General features: G+C 40.0%; 4 protein-coding genes across 4 annotated transcripts; 2 read left to right on the top strand and 2 right to left on the bottom strand.

The window, feature by feature from the left end:
- Position 1: 1 nt before the first annotated feature.
- Positions 2-1,299, bottom strand: LOC119068949 (dynein heavy chain 6, axonemal-like). The gene is made up of 6 exons (XM_037172815.1): positions 1,129-1,299; positions 978-1,064; positions 898-910; positions 798-834; positions 403-733; positions 2-352 (listed from the first exon to the last, which is right to left on the bottom strand). Exons 1-6 carry the CDS (start codon positions 1,198-1,200, stop codon positions 2-4), a joined length of 891 nt encoding a protein of 296 aa, XP_037028710.1. The 5' UTR covers positions 1,201-1,299.
- A 5,355-nt stretch (positions 1,300-6,654) lies between these two features.
- Positions 6,655-9,305, top strand: LOC119068629 (cleavage and polyadenylation specificity factor 73). Its single transcript, XM_037172296.1, has 7 exons — positions 6,655-6,843; positions 6,909-6,972; positions 7,045-7,142; positions 7,211-7,934; positions 8,002-8,569; positions 8,644-9,086; positions 9,155-9,305. Exons 1-7 carry the CDS (start codon positions 6,773-6,775, stop codon positions 9,239-9,241), a joined length of 2,055 nt encoding a protein of 684 aa, XP_037028191.1. The 5' UTR covers positions 6,655-6,772; the 3' UTR covers positions 9,242-9,305.
- A 25-nt stretch (positions 9,306-9,330) lies between these two features.
- Positions 9,331-9,672, bottom strand: LOC119068948 (frataxin homolog, mitochondrial-like). The gene has a single exon (XM_037172814.1). It carries the CDS (start codon positions 9,670-9,672, stop codon positions 9,331-9,333), a length of 342 nt encoding a protein of 113 aa, XP_037028709.1.
- Positions 9,673-11,107: 1,435 nt separating this feature from the next.
- Positions 11,108-12,825, top strand: LOC119068947 (zinc finger BED domain-containing protein DAYSLEEPER-like). Its single transcript, XM_037172812.1, has 2 exons — positions 11,108-12,149; positions 12,214-12,825. Exons 1-2 carry the CDS (start codon positions 11,108-11,110, stop codon positions 12,252-12,254), a joined length of 1,083 nt encoding a protein of 360 aa, XP_037028707.1. The 3' UTR covers positions 12,255-12,825.
- The last annotated feature ends 930 nt before the right edge of the window (positions 12,826-13,755 follow it).

Here is a 13,755-nt window from a genome sequence, read left to right as displayed (position 1 = left end):
TCTAAGGGCAGCGTAAAGTTCTACTAATGTCTACACAAATCTTACACAAGACTTCCGCAGTCGAATTCCTGAAGTCAGTTAAAGTACTTTTGCATGCCTCGAAAGCTGCCATTTGTGCTTCGATAAAATAGAACACCTCAAAGTTCTGTTTCGTCGTGTCGTCAATGAAACAGATTCCTTCGAACTCGCAATATTCCTTACGAAACGTTAAAATAGCTCCAGCCAACCATGGATTCGCAATAAACAATCGCTCTTCCAGAAATTGTCTCGCTTCCAAATACTTTCTCCAATGGATTGACTTCTGCCAAATTTTAAATCCTTTCCACAACCGGTATTTGCTGAATGTTCTTAGCTGAAAAATGTTCATGTTATGGACCCATAAAATGCCAGGCAAAGGCTAACCTTTATCATCTTCATATATAAGTCATATTCCGTCTGCCATATTTGCAATTTTGTAAAATGATTTTCACGGCGACTGAAATAGGTCACTCCTTCCCGATCAACCGTATAAAATTCATTTGGATCGATTTCGCTGTATTTGGCTTCTTTCAGACTGTATGGGGTGAAATGTTCACTGCTCCTTGGAATCGAGTAGGTCAGATAAATGAAAACATATTCCTTGGACGACGTAACTTTTTCCTTGATCAGCTGGTTCAGATCGACAATTTCAAAAGTTTGTAGTAACGATTCTTGAGAATGTAATGTATTCCGTCCAAATTTGTTAGAATCAAACCTTATTAACGACAAAAAACAATCTTAGTGCAAAAACAACGGAATTAACTTGTCATAGGACTCACATTGCACGTAGACCCCCATAATTCTTTTTAATCAAACCTGCATCATACTCGGTACTAATAAGAACTGAAAGTGTTAGGTAACTCATCGTACATCACTTACCTGATTGCGATACCTTTAAGACAATCGAAATAAAATATTGGTGCAAAATCAAAAATTTATACGAAAATTTTCTGACTTACTTTTACGTCCTCTTCATCGCTTTCCTTCAGCCTTTTGTGCGGTATGTGGAATGGTATGCAATCTTCAGATAGAATATAGTCGGTCGTCTAGATAGATGACGTCACAGAATTACAATTTCAAGTCTATACGGACTTGATCGCAACAAATTACCTTTCGTATTGTGTTTTCACCAACAAAATTTCTTTTACGCGGCTTATTGATCTGCGATTTCTTTTCGTTCATTGCTTACAGTCGATGTGGTTTGTTTTGAAAGCAAACTATATGGAGACAACGAAATTGTAAGTTATCCAGGAAAGTATAAGTTGCTATGGAGAGGCTTGTATACGATTGGGGATGTAGGTTGCTTTGGTTTTGAATTAAACAAATACGAATTGCTCTTTTACAGAAAATAATTTAGAAGATGGAATGTTAAAAGATCGCTTATCGGTAGCGACAAATATAACCTGTTGCATATGACCAACTTGTATGGCGGAGTAGCATTTTTTTTCGATTTTTCATGTTCTACGTACAGTGTGGGTCGGTGCAGGTCGACCATGTCAAAATTGGCGAGTACTATCCACTAGGTGCACCAACAGACCCGTTGGAACATTGACCCGAATCGTTAAATGGATTTTCGCACCAGTATTACTGTCGGGTCTTCCATCGATCAAAGTATTTTCAATCTGTTGATTTCAAATCTTGTACTTCAATTTTTGCAACATGCATTTTACTATATAAAAAACCATATTACCCAGATCTTGTCATTATTTTTGTCGTCGTTATCAATAACAGATGTGACAGGATAAGTGACTGTAAATCTGCCATCTGCCTTATTCTATCATATATATGTTGACACAGATTTTACATCAATCGGTTGAAATTAACTAGCTCTTCATTATCGTTTTGATTTGTTCTTAATCTTGTAGAAGCGGAAAGCGCCTCGTTACAAATCATGTACTTCATTTGGTTCAACAAACACAAAAATTAGTTATTGGGAAATCCGTCCCGATTTCGGTAGCCTCTATCATTTGCGAATCATATTCTATTAACATGGCTAAACAAATAAAGTAAAAGATTTTGTAACGGGGCGATACTTCAGAGAGCATTGATACCACCAGAACTATTATCGAATCAGTTACTTTTGATTGAAGTATTTTTGGAAAGATAACTCAAAATCTTTTACTTCAACAAACGATTTACGATTTCCAAAGCTTATCGCTTATTATTGTCGTCACTGACATAGCTCTTATGATAAATAATAACAATAATAACCTTCCTTAACAACCCACGAAGAGTTTGGGGTAAGATCATTACTATGTAGTTTTACTCGTTCCGCTGCTTAAAGTTCTGATCCTTTCATTACCGAAATATTTCACCAGTGATAAGCTGAAGGTAAGGAGCAAACACAACGCCGTCTATGATGTACTAGGATCAGAACTAGTAGGAGTCTCCCAAAAATGATATTTTCATATGTGTGGTGTAATTAACCTAATTCCACTCATTACGCCATTACAGTCAAAGGCGGTCAATTTTCAGCATAAATTAGCTTCAGCTGTTTTTCAGCTGATCCATACAAACAATCACAACCGTTTATACGTCTTTATACGGTTTTACCACTATCATGCGCGTGCGTGTAGCAGCTTCGACCGGCGGGAATTTTGAATTTCTGAGACCTTTCAGGACAACAATTTGTACTTACAGAAATCTACTCGGGAACGAGGCTACGTTGTAATTTACGACCGGAAGATTACATTTTGCATGGTCGAACCTGTAATTCTCGAATTACCTCTCGACAACAAAGTTTTCTATGCAAATAGAATATTCATCACATAAGACAACATGACTACGACGAATCAATCGACAACCGATTTCCCGACCAGAACCGTTGGACCATCGCTGTGCATTTTACAGATTAATGTAGAAGGTATTAGCCAGTCAAAGAGCGAATACCTGGGAAAGCTGGCAAAATCATGCAAAGCAGATGTTATAGTTGCACAAGAAACACACACTGCCGACGAAATCTCTCTAACACGGAGGGGAACAATAAACGGATACATAGTGGCGGGTGCAACTTTCCATCGCCAATATGGCTCGGCGACCTATGTAAGGGAAAATATCGACAACTGGATGAACGTCGCGGCGTCCAGTACTGAGGACGAAGTGTCCTGCATTGTTACGAAAGTGAGCGACCTTTCAGTGATCAACGTATACAAGCCACCAAGTGCAACCTGGACTGAGTCCTCTCTACCGAAAATGCGTCACCCAGCTGTCACAGCGGGAGATTTAAACAGCCACCACACTCAATGGGGCTACAGACAAAATGACGCCAATGGAGAAACTGTTACACAGTGGATGGAACATGAAAACTTGTTTCTCTGTTTCGATGCAAAAGAGCGAGGTACTTTCAAATCTGCAAGGTGGAATTCTGAAACGAATCCAGATCTATGTCTAGTCACCAAGAACGGTCAAGACATCCCGCTTCACGTCACTAGGAAAGTACTCAGTGATTTTCCACACAGCCAGCACAGACCTGTTCTCATTTCGATAGGAATAAGAATCCCTCTGATCGAATCCGTTCCGAAACCTCGTTGGAATTTCAAAAAAGCAGACTGGGACGCTTTCAAAACCAACTTGGATGCCAACGTACGGTGGATTAAACCGGATGTAAATAACTACAGCAGATTTACTAGAATAGTAAAATGTACCGCCAAGAAGTGTATCCCACGGGGATTCAGAAAAGAATTCATCCCATGCTGGACTGAAGAAAGCACGAGATTGTACAACGAATTCGAGGAGAGTGGCGATACGGAAATCGCTGACGACCTACTACAGTCTTTGGATAATGCCCGTCGACAGCGATGGATGGAAACAGTGGAAAGCACGGACTTTAAACACTCCAGCAGAAAGGCCTGGGCTGTATTGCGACGGATAGGAGCCAGCAATTCCGGATCGAAATCAAAACCGAACATGAAGCCAAAAACGATAGCAAACAGGATTATGAAAGTGTCTCAAGCTAAAATAGACCAGAAAACCAAAAGAAACGTGAAACGAAACCTTCGCCTGCTGAGAAAAAGTGCCGCCATTCGCTCAGAAATTTCACGACCACTCAACGTTGAAGAAGTCGACGTTGCCCTCCGGAAAGTGAAAAACGGAAAAGCGTCTGGGCCAGACGAAATGTTTCCAGAATTTGTGACAAACTGTGGAAAAAGCGCAAGGGTTTGGCTGACCCGATTTTTCAGTGACATCATCAACACACAAAAACTCCCACTCGATCTGAAGAAGACCAAAGTGGTAGCTATCCTGAAGCCTGGAAAAACGGACGACATCGCAGCAAATTTCAGACCGATTGCAATGCTCAGCATAATGTACAAACTGCTTGAACGATTACTCTACAACCGCATACAATCTGTTATCGACCTGAAAATTCCAGATGAACAAGCCGGCTTTCGACCCAATAGAAGCTGCTGCGACCAAGTCCTGGCGCTAACATCTCACATCGAATATGGATTCGAAAAGTGTCTCAAAACGGCAGTGGTCTTCATAGACCTCTCATCGGCATACGACACTGTGTGGAGACACGGTCTACTCCTCAAACTTGTCAAGGCGATACCTTGCAACACATTCATATCTCTCATCAATGAGATGCTTAGCCGGAGAGAATTCGTCGTGTACATCAACGAGGAGAGGAGCAAGAAGTGCATTTTGAGTAATGGCCTCCCTCAAGGATCTGTTCTCGCCCCGCTTCTTTTCAATCTCTTTATCAGCGATATGCCATCCACTGATAGCCGAAAGTTTGGGTACGCTGATGATAACGCCATAGCAGTGCAATCGAAATGTTTCGTGGAATGCGAGCGGACTCTGAACAAAGACTTACTGGTTCTCCAGAAATACTTCAACAAATGGGGGCTTAAACCGAATCCCAAGAAAACGGAATCAACGTCATTCCATCTAAACAACAAACAAGCAAATTATCAACTGAAGCTTCGTCTCTGCGACCAAAATGTTAAGCACAACAGTCATCCGAAATATCTTGGGGTTACTCTGGACCGATCGCTCACCCACAGAAAACACTGCGAAAACACTGCAGCCAAAATAAAGAGCCGAAACAATATAATCCACAAGCTATGCGGGACAACATGGGGCGCTGACGCCGAGAGCCTACGTACAACTGCCATCGCACTAGTTTTTTCAGTGGCGGAATACTGCTGCCCGGTCTGGCTCTGTAGTTCTCACACCAGCAAAGTTGATATTCAGCTAAACGAAACGCTTCGTGCCATCACTGGTTCAGTTAACTCAACACCATTAGAGTGGATCCCAATACTAGCAAACATAGCCCCCCCGGAACTGCGAAGACAACAAGCGCTGCTCAAAGAATTTCGAAAAATTCAATCGAACCCACACCTGCCTATTCACAACGATCTCGAGCTCATCCGGTCCCATAGGCTCGTGTCCAGAAGCCCGCCGTTAAAAGCAGCAGAGATTTTACAACAGACCAATTTCAACGTGCTGGACCGATGGCAAGACGATTGGCAAAGGAGTAATAGAGATCCACAGAACTTAATAGAAAATCCGTCCAATCGTGTGCCAGGCTTCAACCTTCCGAGAAAGGAATGGGTCACACTGAACCGCATTAGAACCGGACACGGAAGGTGCGCTTACTTCATGTACAAATGGGGCCTAGCCGACAATCCAGGATGTGACTGTGGTGAACCGAACCAGACTATGAGGCACATCGCAACTGAATGCCCGACGAGGGCCTACTCAAATAACCTTGGAGAGGTGCACCAGGCAACAGCCAGTGTAATAGAGTGGCTCAAAAGGCTGGACCTTCAGCTGTGAAAGCGATGTATGTAACAAATGTGATAAATTTTTTCTGACGAATGTAATTCAACTGTGATATTTGTGTAGTACTTTGTAATGACGCATACGATAAATAAAATAAGCTTCGACCGTATGAACAAGGAAAACCAGTTTTGATTGTATGTGTGAATCAGTTGAAAAACAGCTGAAGCAAATTTATGCTGAAAATTGACTGCCTTCGACTGTAGAAAATGATTTTTGTTGACGCTTTGTCTGATGACAGGTCGGGTAAGAAATTATCTTTTACTACTCTATTGTTTTGACAGGGAAGAAAATACACATTTTCTTCACCTAACTGTCACCAGTGTTTTTGTTTTGAAAAATGTTGTAACAAATTGATGTGGCCAAAAACGGTTAATCACTCCTCGCACATTTCAAAAACGTTGTGTTCACCTTTGAAAGAAAATAGAAAATTCCCACTCGGGCGAAGTCCTCGCTCTGGTCACAAAAATTCGCTTTTGTTGGAACACATAACCATGCCGTTTAGCCGTGCAAAAGCTTCTTACACTTACCTTTACTCGACTTGAATCGATTTAATCAAATTGCTTTGTTTACATTGAGTTGTTACAAAGAGTACGTTATCTTAATAAAATTGGAGTCAGCTATAGCTGCTGAAGGTGAAAAGTTGTGATAATGCTGAAAAAAATTACTCCGAAAAGAGAGACAATGATTTTTCTTGATTTATTTTTCGATTTTCTTTGTGTTGGTCTCATTTTGTATATTTTTCCATCAGACAGGAAAGAAAATCGAAATAGAAGCACCTTTTCAACCTACCACACATAATTTCAAAACATGTTGACAAAAATCGCGCACTTTCAACAGCTCTCTACTGACAGCTGACAGTAATTTTATTTTGTTGTTTGAAAACTTCAACATTTAATGCGGCATCTGAATTTTCCAATTATTTATTGAGAAAGTGTAACTTAGAAAATAGAATTTACTCAACCTCACAAACATGGCATCGAAACGGAAACCAGAAAGTCAAATTCCGGCTGAGGAAAGTGATTTATTGCTGATACGTCCACTGTAACAAATATATTTTTAGGTTAACATCAATACGATTTGAATTACTGAAATTGTTTATATTGCAGCGGAGCTGGACAAGAAGTCGGACGATCTTGTATAATGCTTGAGTTTAAGGGGAAGAATATTATGGTAATTTGAATGAGAAACCGGTTGACTCTAACGGTGTTACGTTTACCATCAATTCCTTGAATTAATTCACAGCTCGACTGTGGAATACATCCCGGTCTATCCGGAATGGATGCTTTGCCATTTGTTGATTTAATTGAAGCGGACGAAGTTGACTTATTATTTATCTCACAGTAAGTCGCACAACTGGTGCACCCATTTTTTCGTTCACCTTATTTAACCATCGTCCTTTTTGCATCAGTTTCCATCTTGATCATTGCGGTGCACTTCCGTGGTTTTTACAAAAGACAAGTTTCAAGGGACGCTGTTTCATGACACATGCAACGAAAGCCATTTATCGATGGATGTTGTCGGATTACATTAAAGTCAGCAATATATCGACGGAACAAATGTTGTACACCGAAGCTGACCTGGAAGCGAGTATGGAGAAAATTGAAACAATCAATTTCCACGAAGAACGTGACGTGATGGGCGTTAAATTTTGGGCCTACAATGCTGGCCATGTTTTAGGCGCGGCAATGTTTATGATCGAAATTGCCGGTGTCAAAATATTGTACACCGGTGATTTTTCGCGACAAGAAGATCGACATTTGATGGCAGCAGAGATTCCGACCATGAAACCCGATGTATTGATCACCGAATCAACGTATGGTACGCACATCCATGAAAAACGCGAAGACCGAGAAAGTCGATTTACGTCGCTGGTGCAGAAAATCGTGCAACAAGGCGGCCGTTGCTTGATTCCAGTATTTGCGTTGGGCAGAGCTCAGGAACTGTTGCTGATACTGGACGAGTTTTGGAGTCAGACGCCGGAATTGCAAGAAATTCCAATTTATTATGCATCGTCGCTGGCAAAGAAATGTATGGCTGTGTATCAGACTTACATCAATGCAATGAACGATAAAATTCGCCGACAAATTGCCGTCAATAATCCATTCGTTTTCCGGCACATATCCAATCTGAAGGTAGGGAGAAACAGAGAGTGTGGTTCATGTTCGCAGTGATTATTAAAAATTTCAAAACATATTCCAGGGCATTGATCATTTCGAAGACATTGGACCGTGTGTTGTGATGGCATCACCTGGTATGATGCAGAGCGGTTTATCTCGTGAACTATTTGAGACATGGTGCACAGAAGCTAAGAATGGCGTAATCATTGCTGGCTACTGTGTGGAAGGTACATTGGCGAAAACGATTCTATCCGAACCGGAAGAGATAACCACAATGTCCGGAACGAAGCTACCTCTAAACATGTCCGTCGACTATATATCCTTTTCGGCGCACACCGACTACCAACAGACGAGTGAATTTATTCGCTTGCTGAAACCGGAACATGTTGTGCTCGTGCATGGTGAACAGAATGAAATGTTACGTTTAAAGTCAGCCTTGCAGCGGGAATATGAGTCGGACAAAAATGCCAACATCACATTCCATAATCCACGAAACACGCACAGCGTTGAACTGTATTTTAGGGGTGAGAAAACGGCCAAAGTTATGGGAAGTTTAGCTGTTAAGCGACCGGAATCTGGAGACAAATTGTCCGGTGTTTTAGTGAAACGCGATTTCAAATATCACATCCTGGCTGCATCCGATCTATCAAGTAATGAAATCGAATGGAAATGCCTGCATGGTGGAACTCCGTTATCCTAATGTTTTTCCCATTCACTCTTTCAGAATACACCGACATGAGCATGTCAGTTGTAACCCAGCGTCAGAGCATCGCTTTTTCCGGAACAGTTGGTGGTCTGAAAACACTTCTCGAACGTATTGGCGGTCCCGGTACTGTAGAGATTCTCGACGTAGACACTAAATTCAAGGTGTTCAACTGCATTGAACTGACAGTCGATGGTAAAATACTGATCATGGAATGGCAAGCAACACCGTTGAGTGACATGTATGCCGATACGGTGCTAGCGAGCCTAATGCAAACCGAATTGGTGGGTAACACCATCAAATCAACGGGAACAGTTAAAGGGACTACCGATCACTTCAAAGAATGTTTGATTGAAGCGTTGCAGGACATTTTCGGCGAGAATTCCGTTCCGAAGATGTTTAAGGGTGACACCCTGACGGTGTCGGTGAATGAGAAAGAAGCTCAAATCAATTTGTCTAGCCTGGTAAGATCATTTTATAAGGTTAACGTTGTGTTAATCATCGAGTTGAAATTCTAAATTTTTTTCTGCAGCAAGTTACCTGTCCGGATGATGACAACCTGAAACAAATGGTATCAGCAGCTGTGAATAAATTGCACCAGACATTAGTTCAAACATAAAGAAACATCAACTTGTCTCCCTTCTTTTAATAGAAAATAAATACAGAATCGAAATCGACAACGAAAACAATTTGTCAGTAGAAAATGCGCTAAGTCCTGCGGCCATTCGGAAGATTCAAAAATTCCACCTCTCGTTTAACGATCAATCGAATCTCCTTTTGGAGCAGTTCGTGCAACGTAATACCATCGTGCTTGTACAGCCAATAGCCTTCGCTAGCATCTTTGATGGCATTCGATGGCACAAAATCATATCGCTTTGGTCCGCTAGTTGGTGAGCTCAACCAGATCTGTCGATTCGGCGATTGACGATTAATCACATATGTACCATGAGTGTTACCAAAATTTACTGTCAAAACAAAATCATTTCCCAAGAGATTCAACAGCTTACGAATTTGATTCGTATTTTTGGCTTTGTTAAACTCATTGACCATTCTAGAACATAAATATAATTCACCGACACTAAGGCTTGCCGCAGGTTTTGTTAACCTGTGAACCCGATTTGATTGATACACTTAGAATTGAATTAAGATATACAAATCTAGTGTGTCTTGATCAGAATTTATACCCGTGCACTCTTCGATTCAAATTCATTATATCGCGAGTCTTTACTCAGGTCACATAATTTTTCGTTCTTGTGTACATAAAAAAGCCATTATGAAGAGAGCTCATATCGGTTCGAGTTTTCAAAAAAAAGAAACACTACGACCACAGGAAGATAGTCGAGATCAGAGAAATGAAGAGAATATAGAAGAAAATATTCTAGAAAATGAAGAAGAAAATGGTCAAAATCAGCTCAATGATGAAAATGCTGGCCCGTCAAAAAAAAGAAAGAGAACTAGCCTAATATGGAAACATTTCACAATCAAGTTTCTACAGAAAGAAAATGCTGAATTTGCATTCTGCAATTATTGTAACAAGAAGTAAAGCTTTCAATTATGCTAAAGTCATCTGGTATTGTAACAACGAATTCTTGATAGGCCTATTAGGTTAGGAGGCAAGAGCAACGCCAGCACTGGAAATTTAATCAGACATTTGAAGGGGGATCATTCAGATATATACTCGGTTGGTGGTGAAAAAGCCCAGGAAAAATTCGTAAGTAATTTCCATCAAGGTAAAGCCAAAACTTATTGAAATCATAAAAAAATGTAGGTGTTCTCCCAAGAGCGTTATCGGGAATCGTTAATCAAGTGGATTATAAATTCTGATCAGCCTTTTTGTGAATGTCAACAAGAAGATTTTGTGGAACTTCTAAAAAGCTTAAATCCAGAGGCAAAGCATTTCTCCGCTCAAACTGTGAAGCGTGACATTATGAAAAAGTTTGAAGAATGTGTAGCAGAAACGAAGATACGTCTCAGTAAGGTGTCAAGTAAATTTGCGTTTACAGTGGATGCCTGGACCTCCAAAAATGTATTGCCTTTCATGGATATAAGAGCACACTGGATAAACGATGATTGGACCTACGAATCAGTTGTCGTAGACTTTTCATTTATCGAAGGTGATCATGCTGGTAAAAATTTATGCAAAATTTTCGTCGATTGCTTGAAGCGTTTTGAGATCCCCTTGTCGAAAGTATCTGCAGTCACTATGGACAATGTGTCTTCAAATGACACATTTATGGACTACCTGAGAAAACATTCAATCGATGCGGGCACTAATTTGTCTAAGTCACACAATCGTATTCGTTGCTTACCTCATGTGTTAAACTTAGCTGTTCAGGACATTTTATCTGAACTGAAAATTCCGCTGAACGATGATGTTGATCACTCTCAATACCTAGATGATTTAGAGGTATAACGTTGGATGCAATGAAGTTTGATTTGATCATATTTATTAACGTAACTATTTAAGGATGAAGAAATTGCTAAGATGGCTTGTGCAGAAAATTCGGATGAAGATAACGAAGATCATGCTGACAACGTAGTCGAGGATGAGTGTCCTACTGTTCCGAAACTTCGTGAGTTAATAAAGAAATTGAGAAAAAGTCCACAAATGCGAGAAAAGCTCAAGAAAATCTGTGAATTGTATGAGCAGAAATATCTTGTTCCTGTTATCGATGTCGGTACAAGATGGGACTCGACGTTCGATATGATTGAGAGGGCTATATACCTTAAAGCTCCAATTGATGTCATGTGCTCCAAAGAAAAGAAATTGAAAAATCTTTCAATAACAAGTGGAGAGTGGTCTGAATTAAATACTTTACGGTCTCTTCTCAAGAAGTTTCGTCGATCAACGAAATTCATGAGTATGGAACGCCATCCGACGATATCTGCTTATCTTCCAACGTTCGAGTGGATAGTGCAATCTGTCGAATCATTTATTCGTGAAAATCCCGGCCCCTTGGCTTCTGCTGCAAACGCTGGATTGCTTAAGTTGAAGAAATACCAAGATGAATTTCAATTATCCGAGTGCAAAACCATTTACATTGCTGTGTTCTTAAATCCTGCACTAAAGCTAAACTACTTTAAAGAACACGGATATTCCAAAGGTCATATCAAAGACATCCAGAAGGCTATATGTGAAGTACTCGAAAATAATTACGGAAGCGAAGCTTGCGATACTGTTGATAATGGCAATGAGAGTGAACCGGATGAGTTTTTTTCGCATATGTTCAAACGCAAGTCGAGTCGAGAGCCGAAAGAATTTCAAAAGTATCTGAATCATCCATTGTCGAATACGAAAGTCGACGTTCTTGATTATTGGCGTTCTCAAAAGGACGAGTTCCCAAAACTAAGCAGAATGGCTCAGGATTATCTTGCAATTCAAGGCAGTAGTGTCCCAGTCGAACGTGATTTTTCAATGGGTACACACTTGGTCACTTCAACCAGGTGTTCTTTGCATCCGAAAACGATCAGTGCCTGTATGTGCTTGAAAAGTTGGCTTAAAGAACGAAAGCTTCTGCCTCTTGCAGGTAATTTGCTGTTTTCCGTTTTCATAATTTTTTGTTTGAAATTTCGCTCGTTTTTGTGCACTAGGCGACAGAAGAACCAACGGTGAAAACAAAAATCACAATTGACAACTATACCTTATCCGTCCAGCTGTTTTTTGTTCTTCGATTCAACTAAATTTTCCAAATTTCAAGTTAACAAACTGTATAATTGTAGTGTAAGTTTACAAACTTCTTTAAAAGTGTTAATAAATATAATTGACTAAATTCAGGTGATGCACAAATAAGTACGCGGCTAGAAAAGCCTGAAGGTCATCATTGCAGCAAACTGTTGGTCGTCGTTGTCGAGTCGTCGCTGTCGATTTTAATTTTAAAGGTCATCATTGCAGCGAGCCTTACGCCTACAATCCGCGGAAGACTATACTTTTAATTTCCTGTAATTATTTTCGTGCCAATAAACAACTTTACCTGAATATCGAAACTCATTCCGAATTTCCAAAAATAAAAAATAAAAATCTGTTGGGAGACGATTTGTAAGTATGTCGGTCAAGAAAAACTATGACACTGACTGTCAATTCTTTTTCAATTTATTGGCCAACTCGACCCGACCTATGAGACAGATACGACCTGTGTTCTGTTTCCTTATTTTAAATCACATCAAAACAAATCATTCATGCTGACTTAGATTTGATTTTTTAGTTAGATCACATTTTCGTTAGAATCAGGTTACCTAAAACATGATCTGTGGCATGCCTTAACCGACACCCATGAAAGAATCCACTGATTCTGTTGTTCGTATTTCTTATCACTCAGTGCCTTAGCACAAGCAAGTGACACAAGTGGCGTGGCGTATAGCTGGACTCCATTGCTATTATATTCACAGATTCGTGTAATTTAGACTAGAACCTTTGTTTAAATGTCGCTGGGACGTGGAAAGTGTTGATGGAATTGTGTGAAATAAGTGTCAACTTGAAGTATGTTTAATTAATTAACGATTAAGTCATGCCAATTTCACTGTTTTATTGTAGACCTACCTCACTGTAATTGATTTACTTGTTTGCGTTGTTCTTTTTCATTTTTCGTGCGTAAAACTTTATGGTATACGTTTCACCGTAAACATTTTTTTCTTTGCGTAATCTAGTCTCTTCCAATACCACACCACAATTCGGAAGTGCATATCGCACAATTTCAGGATCACATTCCCAAATTAATTTGTTTAATTCTTTCATCTTTTCAATGAACTCAATTCGTTCGTCTTCTTCACAGGCTTCATAAATGTTTTCATGTAGGCTAAGGAAAATGAATCATTCAACTTAGGAAAAACGATAGAAAAGAAAACAAATATTACAGTTCTGCTTCTCGGTAAAGTCTTCCTAGATCTCCTCCTCTATTGGAAGCGTTCGCAAGAACATATGTGAATGCAGTTCGAGCGGCGTGTGACTGGATAAGTATACCAAAGTTTTGCAAAAAATAAACTTTGATCGCAAAAGAAGCGGCCCCCCAGCACTTTTCACTAAATTGGATAATGTCAGGTCGTCAAATCTGAAAAATGTTTTGCATTTTCCAGAAAGGTCTCGAAACGATAGTTCAACATCACCTTCTGTAAATTAATTTTGATTTATGATGATGC

Source organism: Bradysia coprophila (genome assembly GCF_014529535.1).
Source record: "Bradysia coprophila strain Holo2 chromosome X unlocalized genomic scaffold, BU_Bcop_v1 contig_20, whole genome shotgun sequence".
In the NCBI taxonomy this organism is placed as follows: Eukaryota; Metazoa; Arthropoda; class Insecta; order Diptera; family Sciaridae; genus Bradysia; species Bradysia coprophila.
Note: the sequence above shows the minus strand (reverse complement) of the source record. Positions and strands in the feature narration are given on the sequence as shown.